This window comes from Tympanuchus pallidicinctus, unplaced genomic scaffold (genome assembly GCF_026119805.1).
Source record: "Tympanuchus pallidicinctus isolate F22 unplaced genomic scaffold, pur_lepc_1.0 scaffold7, whole genome shotgun sequence".
NCBI classification, from domain to species: Eukaryota; Metazoa; Chordata; class Aves; order Galliformes; family Phasianidae; genus Tympanuchus; species Tympanuchus pallidicinctus.
In genome coordinates, this window is record NW_026294791.1 from 25,697,512 (window position 1) to 25,717,010 (window position 19,499).

Below are 19,499 nucleotides of genomic sequence, written 5' to 3' on the forward strand. Positions count from 1 at the left end.
TTGGCTTACTTACCACCCATTTTCTACTGAAGATAAAATGGAAGAGATTTAATACCTAGCTTTAAAATTCATACAGCTAACCTGAAGGAATGTGCAGCAGCTTTTTGGAAATCAATTCTGCTTTCTCACAGTGTGCCATTAAAACTATACTTGTGGATGCTTCTATGTTAGATAACTGTGAGTAAGTGGAAAATCAACTATGACCTTACTCCAAAAACACTATTAGCTGTTTTTGCCAGCAAACAAAAATACCACGTCTTCTAAAACAAGAAGCCTTGATGCTGCATGTGCTGCTTAATGTGCCTGTTCTCTTAACATCAAATGTAATAAAAGAAGTTGAGACATATAACAGCAAATGAATCCTATGCTGAGTGCTGTTTCTTGGCAGTGGATTTGTCTCGTTAATTGAAGAAACCACATTAAGGGATCTCTGAAACTTTCTAAATCATTTAGTTGAATCCATTAAGTAATAGCACCAGTACGTAAGGACAGTTTTCTGGTCCCTTCAGTGATGGCTAAGGCAAGATTCACATTGTGTGTAGCATTAACAAATCTACAGCATTCTTGTCCATACTGAAAGTGCAGTTCTAGAATCTGATATCTGCAAATATGAGTCCTTCTTTCTCTGTACATCTCATTTTACTCAAATACCTCTTTCTCCTTACCTAATGAGCCTGACGAGCCTTTGAACGGTGTTCCAATTACTTTCTGTTTCTGGAAGGAATTTATTTCCAGGTTAATAATTTTCAGGTTAATATTTTGTCTTTTTTGTCCTTTCAAAATATTAAATAAATAAAAATCTTCAATAGTTCAGCAAGTTCACTGTTAACTTCTCTTTTTCATGAATCTGGTGCTTGTTCTTTCTTTCCATTCTTAGAAGAGTAAAAGTACACCCTGAAATTTATTCTAGGTTGTATTATTTAAAATTTCTCTATAAGCATATTGACTTGATTTGAAGTTATACGTATATTTTTTTTCTAGTTGTTCCAGATTGAAATTGAGATTTTTGTCTTTGCTGTTCCCACAGGTTTTAAGTGTTGTGTAAAAAGGAATAATGTTCTATATGGATGTTACATTATTTGTCTTAATGTAGCCAATACAAATACTCTATAGCTTCTTAGAAAATGTCTGCTTTAGATTGGAAGGCACTTCTAGTTCTTACAAACCTAAATATCTTGATTTAGTGTCATAGCTTTTGAGGACAAGGTTTTTGATCCAGCTCTGGGTTTTAGGAGGCTCAAATACCTTTCAGCTGCATCCTGAGTCTTCCTAATGTAAAGCTATGCTGGTGTTAACATGTAATTCAGCCTTTTCTCTTCTGAAAGGTACTTTTTATGCCTAACTTTACTGAGAATAAGAAGGGCAAACGACCTTTAGGGAAGGGAGTCTGGGCTGTACAGTAGAGTGCTTGCTCTCCAAGGAGTCCTTTTCAGCTCTAACAAGTTGGATGAAAAGATCAGCCTGCTGGGCTCCATCTTCTTTCCTGATCTTGTGTTTCCCATGAAAATACACTTAAGAGGAATAGTGTGGGCAGGGAGGGGGCATAAAAGAAATGGGCTGATGCTACTTTCTTCCATTTGAATTTAGCATAAAGGCTTTACGTATTCCTTGGTTAAAAAAATTGAAAGGTATTGCCACTTAACAATATTTCAGGTAGATATAATTCAACTGAGTTTCCATAAACATGCTTTCTTTTCCTCCCCATAGAAATATGTTCTCAAAAACTAGGGCACAAATCAAATAAAACTGTGGCTGTGTAATAATCTTTTCCTAGCAGTAGCTGTGTTCTCATAAAGCACGGATTCTCAAAATATCTTCCAAACGAGATAAGCAGTTACACAGAGCAGTGGGACAGAAGAGCTATTTCTGCACATGTGGGAGAGCTGGGGATTTTGATTTCCAAAAACTGCTCTGAAATTTTTTACAAGGGGATGAAATAGTGCAGTTTAGGTACTTGTTTTTGGATATAGCCCTGAATTTCTTGAACCTTCTGTCCAATGTCTCTCATTTTCTTTCTAGAATGGCCACAGGTGGCAGATAATTCAAGATTTGTTGGGAACTGATCAAGACAATCTTGACTTGGCTAATGTCAACCTGATGCTGGAGCTGCTGGTGCAAAAGAAGAAGCAATTAGAAGCAGTAAGTGTTTGGTTTTTTTTTGTGCCTTTATATATTAAGACAGTTTGAAGATCTGTGCAGAGCAAAGCAAGCTGTTCCTGTGATTGATCAGCGATGTCATTGGTTTGGGAAAGTTAGGTATGTAGCCATTCCATGCCATTGGTTTCAGATGACCATTTTCAGTTATAAGAGCTAGATCTTCTAAATTAAACTGGGTTACAAACTTTGGACAAGGGAAGTCTGAGTAGGATTGAAATGGTGAGGAAAAGTTGTATTGGAAATTGTGTATCTTATTCCTGTAGAATCAATATTTACTCAGTCTGTGCCTCTGATAGTGGCGGAGTAACACAAAAATATTTATTCGAGCCAGATTATGGCGCTCTCTTGGGGCATGGGGGTGAAGTTTTGTACCTAACTCTTTCACTGTCGTTTGGTGATGACAGGGTGGGAGTATAGTTTCTAGCTTCAAAGTAAAACCTCTTTGTTCTCAAGCCTGTTTGTCACTTGGATGAAATGTGAAACAAAGAAACGTGATTGAGCTTATAAGTACTTCTGAGCAGGAAAATCTTGTAAGGGTACTTAACTTTCAAAAAACAAAGTAAAAGCCATCCTCTTACACTTGAAGAATTCTTGACTGCATTTTTCTTGCGTTTACTTGCTTTACTTTTTAATTACAGTCACAGAAGTAGGGAGAGAATAAGAAAATTACAGGGGAGAAAATTATTTCCTTGTAATCCTAATCTCCTTATGTTTTCTGTCCCCTCTGCCCTTAATGGGCTGTGTGTGTTGATGTCGTGAACTTTACAGACTGAATGCTCACAGTCTTCCAGTGGCGGAAATGAACTGTGGAGTACAGGAATACAACTATAGGACTGTATTCTGAAGTGTTTTTAATTCCCTCTTGCGGTCCTCTTTCTCCTTTTTAAGGTTTTAGCAAATTTGGGTGTAATTATGAAGCCAAAGTTTGATGGAGATAACTTGTTATGGAAAGACTAGAAATACATGTTTTAGTTTCATCAGTGACTTTGTCTTCCATTCAGGAAGAATCCTCAGCAGCTGTCATGTCTTTTTACATAATAATTGTTCGTTTTGGGAGATGTTTTTCATAGAAGTATTTCATACTTCAGTGTGCTATTTGCAGAAGTGAATGCTAACAATCTTCCAGGATAGACAAGTGTGCAAAAAATGTGTATTCCAAAAACAATTTCATGTGCAGCATGAAAAAAATGCTTCCTTTTTTTTTTTTTTTAGTAAGCCTTCAGAAATATACAAACAAGAACTGTTACAAGGGTTTCTTCTTTCATGTTAAAACTTGTCATGAACCAAACAAAATCTTTAAAACCTGTGAGGCAAGTAAAACTACTGTTCTTAAAACTGCCTTAATAATCCATTTTCTTGTCCTCATCTCTGAATGAAAGCTGTTTCTTTGCTAAGTGAATATATGAATGCTGTGTATGAATGCTTGTTTCTCGTACTATGAAAGAGTTGCACACCCTTATTTATTATTTTACAGGAGTCCCATGCTGCCCAGCTGCAGATCCTTATGGAATTTCTCAAAGTTGCCAGAAGAAACAAACGAGAGGTAATGTGCTTTGTTTTTTTTTTTCAGTGTGTGAGATGGTGTCTGCTGCTTTCTGTCACTTCATTTCTATTTAAGTGATGTGGAAGTCTGGCACTATCTCAGCAAATAAAGCAAGGCACGTTTGGGGAAGTCCTCGTGCAGAGGACAAACAATTTTCCTTGCAATCTAGTATACTTACCACGTGACAGCTTTTTTTTTTTTTTGCCTTTTTTGTTTCATGCTGATGTGAATTTAATGTAGAATTTTTATCCTCAAGTTATTTTGTCATAGAGTTATTTCCCTTCTTCCAACATGCTTCACCAAGCTCTTCAAGTTGTTTTCTTTTGTGATGGAAAAGTTGTAAGACTGAGAAGGAGTGAAATTGTGGTCTGTCTTAATTTGATAGTATCGAATGCCATGACTAATGCTGTGTCAAAAAAGAATGAATAGTCTGTGCTCTTTTCTTACTTGTCTCCAAATGAATGTCTCAAGGAATGAAAGTTGTTTCCATATCATGCATTGTCTTTCATGGTTTGGAACTTGTTGCTTACTGTCATGCAATAGTATACACTTTGGTAGCAGAAATTTCTCAGAAACCTACAGAAATGATGGTGAAAACCACAAAAGAATGAGCTTTCTGGAGGCACTGTTTTTTGTTGAAAGACAAATCTGAGACCCAACAGCATGTCTGCAGCAAACTTGAATCTCGTAAAGGTGATGCACATGAGCAACCTTGTTCAGAGTGGCATGAGGATTTGTTTACACAAAACTTCCCAAAGGAAGTTATCCTGAACCTGTCTGCAAATAGACATCCATGGCCTTCTGATGAGAACCACCAACAGAGGTAACAGGAAAAAGGGGAAGCCTCACCTGAGAAGTGGTGACAATGTTGCTGATTAGGATACCTGATCTTCTAAGGAAAACAAATGCTAGAGGATATCTTGGGTATCTTATACTAGAGGTGTCAGTGAAGATGTCCACTTATTTTGTTAAATATGAAGCTATTTGTCTGAGCCCTCAATGTTAAGAAAGAAATACATATTCCTGTGTTTTTATCTTGTTTAAACAGCAGAGACTTGAGCACTGCTTGAAACTGCTAAGACATCCTTAAGCTTTCATTTTTTTTAATAGTTATTCTGTAGATTGAGGAGTGTTGTATGTCTGCTATCATTTTTTCATGTAATATTTAGGATTATGCAGATAATGTCACAAATTTGACCTGCCTTCACAGCAGAACTAATGTGGGCTCTGGCCACTGTCCAACTGCACTCAGTAAGTACCTACTGTGAAGATACAGTGCAGCTTGAGGGACTGAGAGATTGCCCAAGTTTCACAGTAACTCTGTTTGTCTGGGAGGCTGATACAGAGCTTGGCTGGGGAGTTCTTTAGTTGAGAAGTCCTGGGATGGTTCAGCTGTGCAATGTTTAAGTCAGTGCCTTGAAAAAAATGACGACTCTGCTTTGTACTACTGCAGCTGAAAGAGTTAAAACAACTCTCCCAGTAGAATTTGCTGTTAGTGCCTGCTTTAGTTTACGTTTGGGTGAAATGCACAGCTTCTGTATTTTCTTGTTGTTTTTTAGCATGTGCAGCGTTCCTCTACTGACAATAATATTCAGCACCTGGGAAACCTTTCCCATATCATCTGTGTTTGCCCTAAGCTTCAGTTGTAATGGACATCACTTCTTAAGGCTAGGAAGGGGGCCTTGGGAGCATCCTGAAGCCTGTTGGGACAGAGGATCTGTTTCAGGTCCTTTCTGTCCCTGCTTATGTTTTCCTTCTTGTTGCCAAGACTACTTCTGATGTTGTTTCTTATCAACCCCCCTCCCCTTTTGTATTCTAACATCAAATGCAGATTGTCACATCTCAAAAGACATTTGTGCAAGCCTGTCAGTTCTGAGCTTGCTGTAGTGGTTAGCATCTGGCCTTGCCATTCATCTTTTAGGAAATGAAGCCTTGTCAGACTTCCACTTGCAATCTTTCTTTTCACTTAATAAGGAAGATAAGAAACAATTGACAGAAGAGTGGAAAATAAAAATTACTAGGAAGGTTTTAGAAAAACTGTTTTCATCAATCAAGGCACCAGTTCTACCAACAGACTAAATTAATCCAGTTGATTCTTTATAGTAATCCCAAGATCTTTGCCATGGTCAGCAATGTTTGTTACAAATACTCCATTCTGTTTTCCAAATGATTTCTTCCAAAGGAGCTGCTGTTTGGGGAAGGATGTGGTCTGTGCCTATGGTGATGATGCATCCAAGTCTTAACCTGCAGGCAGATGTCTGCAGAAAAGCTGAAGTACTAATTTGGAAGAGGGGTTCAAATGACTATCTTAATAAGCAGTAAAGCACAGGAAAGGTTATCAGATCTTTTAGCAGATTTTAAGTTTCTTTTGATGCTTCAATAGGTGATTTTAAGAAATAAAGATGGAACTCAACATGCAAAGACTCTGGAATGTTTAACATATTTGACAGAGCTGTGAGTCATGTAAGCAGGCTTTATTTTTGTGGGGAGAGTCTGAAGGAACACTGCTCTTTTTGTTTTTACTAATTCAAACCTGGTTCCAGTACAGATGACTGCAGAGTGAGTAATTGCAACTTCACTCAGTAAGTTACAGCTTCTTTTGTGTATGATTGAGTGTCTGTTTCAAATTTTTGTTTTAAATCTTCAAAGAAATACAAAATTGCCTGGTAACTTTGTTTCCTAGTGTGCCTCTTTGAATATTTATTGCATGATTTTATTAACAGCTTTTATTAATTACAGACTGCAGTTTCTTCGGGACTGTCAATTTTGTTAGTTAATACAGATCTTGCCCTGGAGTTAGTGTACTTGTATAATATTTCATTACAACATGTTCAGAGCATATAATTTACCACCTGTAACTCTGCTTATTTCACTCATAAAAGTTTTTTCCTCCTACCTTCATGAAATGGTGATGACTTCACTTATTAAAGGGGGAATTGCATCTAGAAGAAAACTCTACAGACTCATACTTAAGAATTCAGAATATTGCTGTAGTCGTCTTCTGACAAATGCTTCTTTCTTGCACTTTCATCATTTCTCCAGAAGATAAATGTGAAGTTCAGCACCTGCAGAAGTTTCCATTAGAAATTCTGTTTTGATGTGTTCATAACTTTCCAAAACATTGATCTTTCAAACTGAAATTTACTGCATGTGTTTTGCACAAAGGTATTTGCAAGTTCTTTTTCTTTTAAGGTTATGTTTTGTTTTCTTTCTGACCTATGGCAATATGGCTTAAAAAAAATAAATCCTTGGCAATACTAGTAGAAGAAAAAAGAATTTGACTTGGAAAAAGATTGAAAACAAATGGCTGAAGCCTGAAAATATCTTCTAAACAAAATAATGGATAGTTTTATAGTGGATGGGTGTATTGATCATCCACAATAGCTGGTTTTCTCAAAGACAAACTTAGCATGGTTGTGTGCCTTTCCATATGTGTGCAGAGTTAATTGGATGCACACTTCCCTTTTTTTCCGTCTATCAGGCTCTTCTATTAAAATCAGAGATCCAAGGAGTCTAGAAGGTCAAGTTTAATAATGAAAAGCTTGACTTCATGGTTTATTACTGTTCTCAAGGGATACCAAATACATCAACCTGTGACTCTTTTAAAATTAGTAATTTGATGCCATTACCTTAGCTGTGTTGCATAAATACTTTATTCAAGTTTAACTTTGTTTATTTTTAAATGATTGTTTGTTCATTTTGAACACTTAACTGCTGTTATCAGCTCTCTTGCTACCAAAACTCTTCTGTTACCAGTTTAAGGAGACTTAACTAAATACCTTGTCGTGGTTTGAACACTACTGCATGAAGCTAGGTAGTACCATATGAATCTGTGTATTTTGTGTGTATATATAATTTGTCCTGAACCACTTTTAGCACAGCTGCTTAATGGGGAGTCTGTTAAATGTTTCTGTGAAGTAGCACACTTAGGCAAGGTGGATAACAAGTTTAACAACTGATGTCACAAATCAAGTTGTATAGGCGGTATTGTCTAGGTGCATTCATGCTTCTCTTGGCAGCTGTCACTACTTTGTATTTATATTTTTTTATTTCTAATAAAGTCACATTAAGTCTCTCCTATTTACCAAACAAGACCTCTCAGGTTGTTGAATGCTTGCTCAGCATTTCAGAATCATCATCACCCTTTCCAGCCTCAGATACGCATCTATCCAACAGTCTCCAATTATTCCATCCTGTGAACATGTTAAATACTAAAAATAAGAGGAGTTATTAGTTATTGTGGGATAATTGCAGGGAATTATAAGTATGAATTCTCCAGGGGTGTCATTAGCTTGTGTTAATCACTTCACCTGTCAGATCTTATTGTTCTGTGCGTACACACAAGGATGAACTAATGAATAAGCAAGAGGAGGTGACAGAACTGGAAATCAGTCATGCTCTTATGTTGTCATATAGACTTGATTACATTCCAGGGCTCCTGAGGTAAATTTATAGCTATAGTACTCTTTCCTGTGCATTACACTTAAATAATTGGTATTTTAAATCTATTTGCATTTCTAAGCTGCTCAATTAGACTTGAGCTCTGACTGTAGTGATAAGCCAAGGATGCAGTAAGGGTATGAACAGACAGCTGGGGATTACCATAGAAATATCAGTGTGTAATAGCTGAGTGTTATTCCCTACTGAGATGGGGGAGATTTCCCTAAAGAAAGGAGGGTGCAACCTAATGCTAGGAGTTAAGTGGCCTTGTACATAAATTTATTAAACTGAATCCATCTCGGTGTTTAAACAGTTTTGTTCCCTGCCTCAGTGATCTTTCTCTTGCGGTGTACTTCTACCTGACTGTGTCAGCAAGCGTTCAAAGCATCGTCTCTGCAACCTGAACTGGAGGATTTATTTTAAGAGGGCTTGGGAGAAATTACAAATATGAAACGTACTTGGTTAGCCAGCCATCCCCCCTCCTGCTTGCAGGAGTTTTGTGTTAATGAGGATGCAGTCTCCAAACCATTGTTAGCTCTTCCCCTGCTAAGAGGAAATATATTGCTATTTGGAGGAAGTATTGACTGCAGGGAAGAAATATGTCATCAAGACAGGTCTTATGGGTGGCCTGCTCATATGTCTAAAAGGCTTATCTCCCACAATTAACCAATGAAAATAGTATGCAAAGACTTGTACAAAGATAAAAAGAATGCTTCAAAAGAAACCTTGTCTTGTTTTCCACTCATGCAAATACTTCATCAGTAAAGATGTCAACAAATGGAATTTGATGTCAAAACTTGTGGTTTAAGGGCCTAAAATATCTTTCAACTCAGAAGATCGCTTCCTTGCCTACTTGATCTGTGTAGCAGGCTCTGTGTAGTAATGGAAGGAAAACACTGAGGCATATGAGACTTCCAACTGATTTCCAGGGAAAGCTGATCTGAGCTGTATTTGAGATATTGAGTTTTACGGTAAGAAACTTATCTTGCTAGGTATCTGAACTGGGGTTCAGTTATTGATCTACTGAGTTCACATTCAAATTTGCCGGTGGACTAGATGGTAGAAGGACAGGATGTAGAAAGAGGATGTTGTGCGGAGAGTTTTTGTCTTTATTGTATACAGAGTGATGAATGCATGAAGCTTTTGGATCAGAGTGTTGTAGGAGTGTAGCTGACACAAAATAGCTTGTTTCCGAAAGTGTGAGTCCAGAAGTTCTGTTTAAGCTGTTCAGTGGGAGTTACGTTGGGGATTTCTCAGTATTTCCTTAGAAAGTAACTTCTGCTACTTCTTTCTTATCCTTTTTCTAGAATTGGAAAGCCAGTTGGCTGAAGGCAAATGACTGCCTCGTGAGGTTTTCTTGCCTGTTTGTTTCCAGGCCATTTCTGTGGCACTGAGAAATTCTGCTGAGCCTTGGTCTAGATGGTAGCACCTAGGATTCACCAAAGTGAATGAAGAAAGTTCTTGATCCAGGAAAAACAAAAAGCATAAGGTTGAAAATTCCCCCACTGCGCCCAGCTGCGTTTGTTGCTAGATAACCAACTGACATCAAATTGTGACCATGGTGTTTAGTGCTGTATAAGCTGCGATTAATAATCCCAACCTAGATTCTTGAATTGAAAGTCAGGAGCATTTTGATATTGATGGTGCATTTACCACTGTGTAACTGTAGATGGAGGATGTCCTTTCGTACACTTAAACCAGAGCTGAAAGTTGATTTTAGAGAACTTTGTATGTAGATTACCCACAGGGTAATATGGTTAGGTTAGGATGGGGTTGGACTTGATGGTCTTTAAGGTCTTCTCCAACTTGAGCAATTCTGTGATTCTAGACAGCTTCAAATTCAAACCAGAGGGTTTTCGCAAACTGCTTGGGGATCTGAAAGGAATCTGATCTGCAAAGTTGTGTAAGAAGAACGCTATGGGACCATACATTACCTACTGTGGTAACATTTCTTTTGTAACTGTGTGGGGACCAAAAAACGATGAGGGCGCTGGACTGTTTCCCTTGTCAGGAGATGCTGAGAGACGTGGTTCAGAAGAAGACTGAGAGGGGGATCTTTTTCATTCACAATTATAAATGGTAGTGCAGATATCTGGTGGTAAGGAGTGAAGTGGATGAGGCTGGGCTCTTTTCAGTAGTGCCCAGCAGCAGAAGCAGGAGCAATTGGCACAAACATAAAAGTTCTGTGCTAACACGAGGAAAAACTTCTTTACTGTGAGGTTGGCAGAGCACTGTAATGGGCTGCCCAGAGAGTTGGTGGAGTCTTGTACTCTGGAATACTCAAACCCTACCTGGATGCTTTCCTGTGTAACCTACTGTAGGGAAACTTCCTTAGCAGCAGGGTTGGACTGGAGGATGTCCAGAATCTGTTCTAACCTCTGTGGTTGTGATGTCTCTCCTTGGCTGTTACTGTTACTTGCTATTTTGACTACTACTCCTAGTCTGTTCATTTGAACAAGGATATTGCCAGTAGTTACCTTTTATTTTGTTAGTTTTTCAGCAGCCTCTGAAATGACTGAACTTGGAAGAGATTGTTCTTCTGGTGTGGGAATCAAGTTGTGCGCTCTGACTAGAATACTGTGCAGCTGGTTCACTGCATAAGCTTGTTTGTCTTTGAAGTTTTGCTTAGCAGAGACTAGCTCTGAGTTGTACCATTAGCTTGTTTTTCTTAATTGCCATGCGGATCTATGACATCCTATTTTTCCAGTCCATTAGTTCTTGACTTGCATGTTCTGAAGCTCTTTTTCTGGGACCAGAATGTTACACACCTGCTTCTTGTAATTTATTCACAGTGGAGCTGAAATGACTGAGTTTGTTACAACTGCTGAATTGAAGACTTCTGCTTATTCACAGTGGCTCTTTCAGTTTGGGGAAGGCATCCGTGTCTGAGAGTTCATAATAAGTGCTTCTCTTTGTGCATTTGTTTAAGCATTCATTCTAAGCATTATGCCAACTTAATCTAAAGCTTGACGGAAATGATTCTGCCCATCAGTGAGATAGGACTTGGCTTGCTTTTTGAGCCCAACAAGACTGAAAATCAAATGATCTATAAATCTGGGCATATTATGAGGACTATAATTCATTTAGCTTTCCTTAAATGTTTTGCAGTGGCAAGCAATTATAATTCAGCCGTCTCATTTTTCAGATTAGAATTGGAATGAACATGGACTGATTTAAGGACTTTGGTAGACTAAAGCAGAACCACGAGATATTTGAGCTACCAAAAAAGCTGGTCGCAGTGTGAGTACCGGTAACTGGTTTGATGCTTATGGGGTCAGAAGACTCTTCCTGAAGTGAACATGCAACACACTTACCTCATTTTTAGGCTTGCTGCTGCTTGATAAATTTGATTGCTCTTTTAAATGTAACTGGAAGGAAGAATTAGCAACAGCAAATGAAGTCTTGGGTACTTTGGGCACTATGCAGTAATTACTAAAAGCTGGCCAATGAAGTGTATCTGCTCTGGTGCCTATAAAAAGGTCTCCTGGTTACATGATGGCAACAGCCATCAGTTATTTTTCAGTCTTCTAGTTTGGCAGTGGTCCAGTCCATTGTAGAATAGCTCATTTCCTTGCTGTAATTTTGGAACTTCTAAGTGAGGTTTTGTAACTTCTTTTTAAATAAGTTTATAGAAGTAGGGGACTAATGGTATTTGACTGCTAGAGCTGAGCACAGGCAGGGCCCGTACTGTGCAAGTGTCATTTAACTTTACCACTAATCTTGGAGCTGTAGCACCACCTGCTATTCTTGCTGTAGGTTTTGCAAGTGAAAATGGAATTATCTGTTGTATGTAGTGGTTTGTAAATTATCTGTGGCACTCTAGGTTTAAACCATTAAGCCTGTGCTGTCTGTGACTAAAATTGTGAACTGAAGACTTCAGAGTAGGGTGGCTATGATATCGGTACAGCATCATCTCATTCCAAGGAAGATGCTGCCATCTTAGAAATAGGTGTGAATGCAGCAATCCTCTCCTGTCTTCAGGTACAGAAGCATTCTTCATGTGAAAAAGGTAGATTAAAAGAATGGATTTTCTGATGCAGAGCATGCCAGTATTTGCAGTGCTGGTCAATACTGGGAATTTTAGTCTCTAAGCAAAAGATTGTAATTCTAATGGCCCTTGAGGGAATAAGTCTTCAGAAACAATTTGCCAGACATTCTTGGGAATATGTCGTGCTAAGAGTATTATGTAATGCAGTGCTAATAGTTCTAGTTTTAGTCAATTTGATGTAAATAGATTGAGGCAAAAATGTGACTGGCCTTCAAAGAATGTTGTGCTTAATGCGCTTCCAGTGGACTTGCCAACTTGATAATAGCTTCTGGTCAAATGCCAAAGTGCTAGCTGTCTGTAGATCTTAATGGCAAGGTGAAGCAAGTCAGGTGGACTTCTAATTCTCCTAGTTAGGGTTGTGCATGTCGGTAAGTTGGGCTTGCACAGAAGCTGGAGTTGGTCTGTTTAGAGCTCTCACCTAGTATGGTGCATGTGTTTGAATGTTGAGAGGCTGAGCACTGACTGTGTGGGTGTCTGGATGGGAGATGTCTATTGAATAAGGAGTGAGAATTAGAGCTGGTGAGCAGGTGATACTCTTGCTTAGGAGTAAGCAGTAAGCACCAAGGCTGTGGGTTTTGCTGTGTGTGTGATGAGTCAAACCAGGGCAATGTCTGGTTAGAGAGGGGAAAAAAAGTGTGACCCCAAGAAGGGAAAGGAAATGGTAGCTGGTGAGTTTGGAAGAAGTTTCCTTCTGAGCCTTTCACAGATGGACCTTGGTTAGATTGGCTGGAATCTGTGGTGTAATCCAAGGTTTTGCACCTTTTAAAGCAATGCCATGCTTGCTTGGTACCAGGAGCAAATCTCTCCCTGGTCATATCGGGTGTTTTTGCCAATCTGAAAATCTTACTAGAAACTTTAACTTGTCAATTAGTAGATTAACTGCTAGAAAGGGAAGTGCTCGTAATACTTTTTAGCTAAGTATTTCATATTTTTTTCAAGGATGAAGTGACTGTGGTCTCGTTCTTGGGGTCTTTGCCTGATCGTGTTCAGTGCTTGTAAACAAGTTATAAATATCTTGCATGGAAGGTGCTGTGGGAGTGTAGAAGTGTAACTTTGAATGATGTGGATCTTTGTGTTTAAAATAAAAGTACATCATGCTCTTGTTTTGTACCGTTTTACGATAACAACTTTGTCTTAAAAGTAGTTTGTGCGTACTTATGTCAATCTATACATGTGAACATCTGCCTAGCGACTCTTGAATCACAGTTACAATAGTTAAGGTTTCTCTCTGAAAAGATCTTAATTTATCTTGGCAGCGGTGCTGTACAGATTGATTTAGATTTCTCCCATTCTCTTATCCACAGCAACTGGAGCAGATCCAGAAGGAGCTAAGTGTTCTGGAAGAAGATATTAAACGAGTAGAGGTGAGGTGCCCAGACGTTGTTCTGACTGGCAATTTTTCTTTTCCATCAAGCTGTCTGCCTTGCTGTGGGGCTGATGTGTTAAATTTATGGCGGTTGCTTCAGTAATGGGAAAATGAACAGATGATGCTCTTTCTTTAATTTGTTCACATAGTTGATGCGTGCACACTGCAGGTTAGTAAAGGAGGGCTTTATTGAAACCTAACTCTTACGTAATCATATCTTTCAATTTCTTTATGTGAGTAGTGTTTTAGAATTGCTAGAAATCAACAGCCAATTTATTGATCATGATTTATGATTTTTGTGTTGCCCTATTCTGGCAGTCTGTATAGGCTGTTTAAATCTTAGCAACGTGCCACAGTAGAAATGGAGATGCATCAGGGGTGCATGAGAGAGCTATAATGCAGAGGCAGGGTAGGAGCAGAATCAGCTCCTGCTGCATGTCAGAACAGAAACCATCTGCTACTTCCTGATCCTCAGGATCCTCTTGAGATTTTTTTTGTTAAGAATTATTTCTCTAAGTATTTGTAAGCCCATCAGCTCAATCCTGCTATCCTCATTCAGTCCTTCAGGTTTCTGCTTGATCCTTTCCCCCAGTCATCCTAGTGTTTTGATTCAGAGGTAGGAAACTGTTTTAGGAATGCATCAGATTCTGCCACCTCTCTAAGTAGATTTCCCTTAGAGCTTCTTGGGAATCAGTTTGCATGGCTGCTGTTCTTCTTGCTTGCCTCAAGCAGTCAGTCCTGTCTCCCATCCACTGCCCAAAAGCCTCTTAGATTTCTACATTTATGTTGAATTCATGCACATGCTGATGAATTATCGAAGTATAAATAGAACTGACAGCTGCAGGAACTTCCCTTCAGCTGATAACTATGCAAATTGTAGTTCAGCAGATAACAGTGTGTTTCAAGCTGGCTTCCCTGAATCCTTCTCAGCTCTTGGGAAATAAATATGCCTTAGCTTGCTAGACTGGTAAAATAGGCCTTCAAATTTAGGAGAAGCTATTCTTAAAGCTGTGGGGTCCCTTGGAGAATATCTAGCTACCTGGTTTTCTGCTCTTTAATCTAGCAGTTCAGCGGGCTGCAGCTGGGGTATGTATCCAGTTTGTGACAGCGACCTCAGTGCTGACCCCTGAAGCCTGGGATCTCTCTTGTCACAAATACCTCACTTTCTGCTTAACAACTAATGGGCACCTAGTGGGAATCCTAAAAGTAACAGTAACGTCCTGGAACATTTTGCCCCCCTAACTAATGAGCTGCAGCATCCTGCATAGCTTCAATTTCTTAAATGGATTAAAGATACAATCTCGTACAGGGTGCACTGTAGTGATTTAGACTGGAAGTGACAAAGCCAAGTTCATGTGTAAAGTTTTCCTTGTGCACCTACTCCACAGAAGACTCATAGATCCTCTTTTAAGTCTGGAGCACAATACCACCTTTGCCCTGTTGTCTTGTGGCTGTTCTTTCTTTGACCTACATCTGACATAACTTTATAGCTGCGAAGGCTGCTGGATAAAAGTTAGCATGTGTCTCAAAAATATGCTTAGAGCTTGCTTGTTCTGCTGTGCTTAAGGGAGATGCTGGGTTAAGGACTCTTGGATGTTAACTAAATCCACTGGTGTTTTCTCTTTGTTTGAGTATAAACTTTACAACTGCCTTTTGTGGGGCAAAAAATCACTGCAGCTGTGTGGTTCCATAAACCTAGATGATACCTGGGTTTGTCCAGAACAATACCTGAAAGAAAAAATAAATGGAAAAAAAAATCAAGGTTTCTTCAGGTATTCAGCTTCAGGGGGAAGCTTCCAGGAGGGAACTGAAGAATTGAAGCTACAGTTCATTATTTTGTTAGGAAAAAAAATAAATGCAAGTAAGTCTATGTAAATTCCATATATTGAAATGTACCTACTCTTCATGTTTTGTCAGCTTTGCTGTAATCTGGCTTTCTGTTTCAGGAAATGAGTGGCTTGTACTCCCCAGTCAGTGAGGACAGTACGGTGCCACAGTTTGAAGCTCCCTCACCTTCGCACAGGTATGGAATTGCCACTTGGAACTTGGATCTGCAGCTGTACATGCTGTGCTGTACTTGTTATCTTCTCCTTGCCATGCATGAAACACAAGCAAAAGTACCATACAGTACCATACAGTATTCACATGTTTTGATTTTACTGGTATAAATTCACATGAACAAAGCAGTGAAAAGATTGTCCTCTGAGCTTACAGTTGGATGAGAAGTCTTCTCCGATCCAGATGATGTGAGAAGCTGATGGCTTTAGATGTAGGATGGGCTAGTTAACGTGAGCGATAAGCCTTTGCTATGGTATGAAATATTACTATTAAGTATGTATTGGACATTGTGCAGTTCTTTGACATGTGGAAACATAATTTTGCAAGATGCCAGTGTCCTCTGGCTTTTCCACTCCGCATGAGTGACCAAAGGTACAGGCTTACAGAATCAGACTGTAAAATGCACATAGTGTTGATTCGGTTTATCTACTGTCTGCTTTGATTTAATGAAATGCCTTTCTAATAACATATTTTCAATGTGGATTTTAGTCTGGAATATTGCACAGTCTGGTTTCTTGATGACAAAATTACAGATGCTTCTTACATCCAAGTTGCATGTGCCAAGGTTTGAAGTGCTGTGCTCTTTATAGCCACATTTTTTTCAGTTGGAAGAAAGCTCTGATTTCACAGGGCCAAGTTACGTTATTAAACGATCATCTCTCCTACCTCTCCCAAGTGTATTTCTCTAATAGCAAGCGTTCTGTAAGCAGTTGATTCCTGTTACAGAATTTCTTGGTACCATTACTGCAATTAGCAACTCCAAACCTGGTAGCTCAGAAGCAAGCTAGACAGAAATGATCAGATTTCCTCTCCTGGAGAGATGTAGGAACAATGCGTTGGTATGGAGTGCAGCACTAGTGGCTGGGAATTTTTACTAAGTTGCTATTTTTGGATGGAGAAAAGAATCAGTAGTATTTCTAGGAAGTTCTAGTTGGCTTTAATGGAAAGAAGAGGAATATAGCAGAGATGGACGGGAGCAGCATTTGTTGCTTTGTCCTTCTCTGCTTGCCCAACATCTGGGTGTGGGTGTGTTTTCTGTGTGGTTATTGCTGCTTTGCTAAGCATCAGTTTTGTGAAGCTGATGAGATTTTTGTCAGGTTCTGCTAGTTTTCTGGTTGTTGGCTATTAAACAGATTGCTTGTGGTTTGTTTCATGTCAGTGCTGCTTGGGGATAACTTCAGCAAGAGCTGGGCTGAATTTGTTCCTCACACGTTGAGCGCCTTCAGGCATAGAAGCCTTTTTTTTCTGAGAAGATTGTATTTACGAGGAGAAATGTATCTTTGTTACTTGGGGCAAATTAACAAACAACCTCCTGGAGAACTTTATCTGTTGAAATCTCAAATAACACTTTAAGCTCAAGAGTTTTTGTGAGAAGGTTTGAGTATCTGCTGTGTGTGACGTACGCTGATTTCAGTCTACTGAGAATTTCTTACTATTTCTTATGCCTCCTTATTTCATGTGCTAGGGTCAATTGTTCTCTGTCCTTGCTTTTGAAGATGTAAGATAGTGTCCTGAATAGTGCAGGGAGTTTCAGCTGAGGCCTGCTGGGAGATGATGGTAGGTCAGACCATTGCAGCTGCTGAAACCATGGGACTGTTTTCTTAGTGGATCCTTCCTATGCTTCTTCTGTTCTATCTCGGCTGTGTCTGAACCTCTTTCTCCTTCTCCTTTTGTACAACATAATACTAGGACTGTGATATATATACCACAAAGTATATAGTGTCTTTCTGCACTACGTGGATTTGCTGATTGCTTTTCTGTTTCTTGATGGCATTGCTGTGTTAAGAGTAGTTGTGAGTAGTGCAAGAGGAAATAGTAGGTGAAGGCAATGTCTGAACAGGCATCCTTAGTTACCTGGCTCTTGTGGCTTCTATCCCTCCCTGATCCTGACAGATGATGTGGTTTTATGTAATACAGGTAATTGAATTGGCTTAAATTACATGAAGTCTGATTCCGGAAACTTCTACCACTTGAAATTCTTCTTTCTTTTTCCTAACGTTAAGTCTAAGTTTTGTGGAGTATCTCCCAAATTAGCTGTGATTCCTGCTTGGAAAAGAGGGGTGCAGGACAACTGATAGGAGCTTTAAAATCTGCAGGTTTTTCCCGTTCTGTGGTAGCTGATATATTTAATGTTCCAAGTGCTTTTTATTGGTGCTGTGAATCAGAAAGGATGAAACGCAAATATTTTTGAGGTAGTTTCACTTCTCTGTTAAAATGATGTTAAACTGGCAAAGACTTTTTTACACATTACCTGAGTTAAAGTGGTATATTAAATTGGAGTATAACTTGTTAATATGCTAAACACCTTGATAAAGAAATACAATCAAACTTACTACTACAACTCATAAATAGCATAAGGCTATCATAGATCCCTGCTGAGATAAAAAAAAAAACAAAAAAAAACCCACAAAAAACACAAAAAACCAAAAACAACTCTATAGTCTTTGAATTTAAAGCTCAAGAACATAGCTGTCTGCAAATCAGCTTTATCTGGTCTCCAGTGACTTGCCCTTATTCAACTACTTGCTCTAAATTACATCCTTGCTTCATTAATTCTTTTCATTGTTTGTTGCTTTTTTCAAGCGTCCTCAACGTCTTCAAAATGTGGAATTACTGTGCCTCCCCCCATCTTCCATTCTGAGTCGCTTAGCAAGAAAACAAACACAACTATCATGTTCAGAGCGTTCTCTGTTCAAGAAACAAGTGTTTTTTCTTTTACGCTTGTATAGGGCGTGAGGAAATATTCAATTGAGTAATAGCATGCCACTTGTTTACAGGACTGCAGCTTGCTGGGTTTGTATACTAATAGAGAACGGGAAGAATAGGAAAAAGAACAAATAGTTCTGGGTTTGTCAGAACAGGCTTGTGTGCTATTTTTGGTATGGGTAGATGTGCAAACAGGAGATAGAAGCAGCAGCTTCTCTGTGGCTAGGTATTCAGGCAGTAATAGCAATTACAAACCATCACTCTAATAGGTGTTTCTGGGGAGAAATTCTGATGTTAAAAAAAAATTAGTTGCCTGGTAACTCGGCCTCAGTTACCAAAATCCTGATCTCCTTCCCCTGAATTTGCTCTTACCATCTCATAAGAATGTAACAAACGTGATTTACAGAGGCACGTTGCTGCGTTGTTGTTCTCATTCCAGGTTTTTAAATACATCGTTTTAGTGTAGCTGGATTTCCTAATTGAGCCTGCTGCTACAGCTTCTTAAAAGGAGTTCAGAGGAAACTTTGATTTTTCTGATTATTTGCTTCCCGTTTTTTAAATGGGAAACGTGCAAACATATGCCAGCTTAACTCGGCTTCAGGCTCCATGCAGAAACAGCTTTGAATTTGTATTCTGGTTAGAGAAATGACGTCTGCACTCCTGAAGGCTTTACATCACCAGACAACCTGCAGCAGAACGAGACTAGATACCCTAAGTCTGTGTGTTTTGCTGTTAATTGCTGCTGTACCTGTCTCGGACTGGAGTACTTCTTCATTGCTTTCCAGCCGAGTGTCTTATCCATGCTGTTCCTGGCAGGATCTACTGTATGTGTTTCATTATTTCATGTGGCCACATCCTAATTTAAAGTTCATTGTCCATGACTGTGCCTGAAACAACTCTGCTATTTCTCCTTTGCAATAGCTAGCAGCAAATAATGATTTCTATCCCTTAGATTTTCTTTGTTTGCAGCTTTTGTCTTGCTTGTTACAGAACTCCAATCAATCTCATCTTGCAAGTTAGCCACTAGCGATACTTTAAAATCATCTCTCATCTGTTTCTACTTCCTTCTACTTCCAGGAGAGCTTTAAAGCATTCAGAGAAATACTTAAGCACCAATACCACTATTTCATCCTCCTAGACTTGCAGGTACCCTGACTGGTGTTCCAGCCAGACCACTTGAT

At 39.0% G+C, this 19,499-nt stretch overlaps 1 protein-coding gene across 5 annotated transcripts in view; it reads left to right on the top strand.

Annotated features, from left to right (window-relative positions):
* COP1 (COP1 E3 ubiquitin ligase) overlaps positions 1-19,499 on the top strand; it is a 128,612-nt gene that overhangs the window by 10,584 nt on the left and 98,529 nt on the right. For all 5 annotated transcript variants that reach the window (XM_052666184.1, XM_052666186.1, XM_052666187.1 and 2 more), the window contains exons 5-8: positions 2,020-2,139; positions 3,632-3,700; positions 13,493-13,552; positions 15,501-15,577. In XM_052666184.1, coding sequence (XP_052522144.1) covers positions 2,020-2,139; positions 3,632-3,700; positions 13,493-13,552; positions 15,501-15,577 — 326 coding nt within the window. The remainder of the gene's footprint in view (positions 1-2,019; positions 2,140-3,631; positions 3,701-13,492; positions 13,553-15,500; positions 15,578-19,499) is intronic.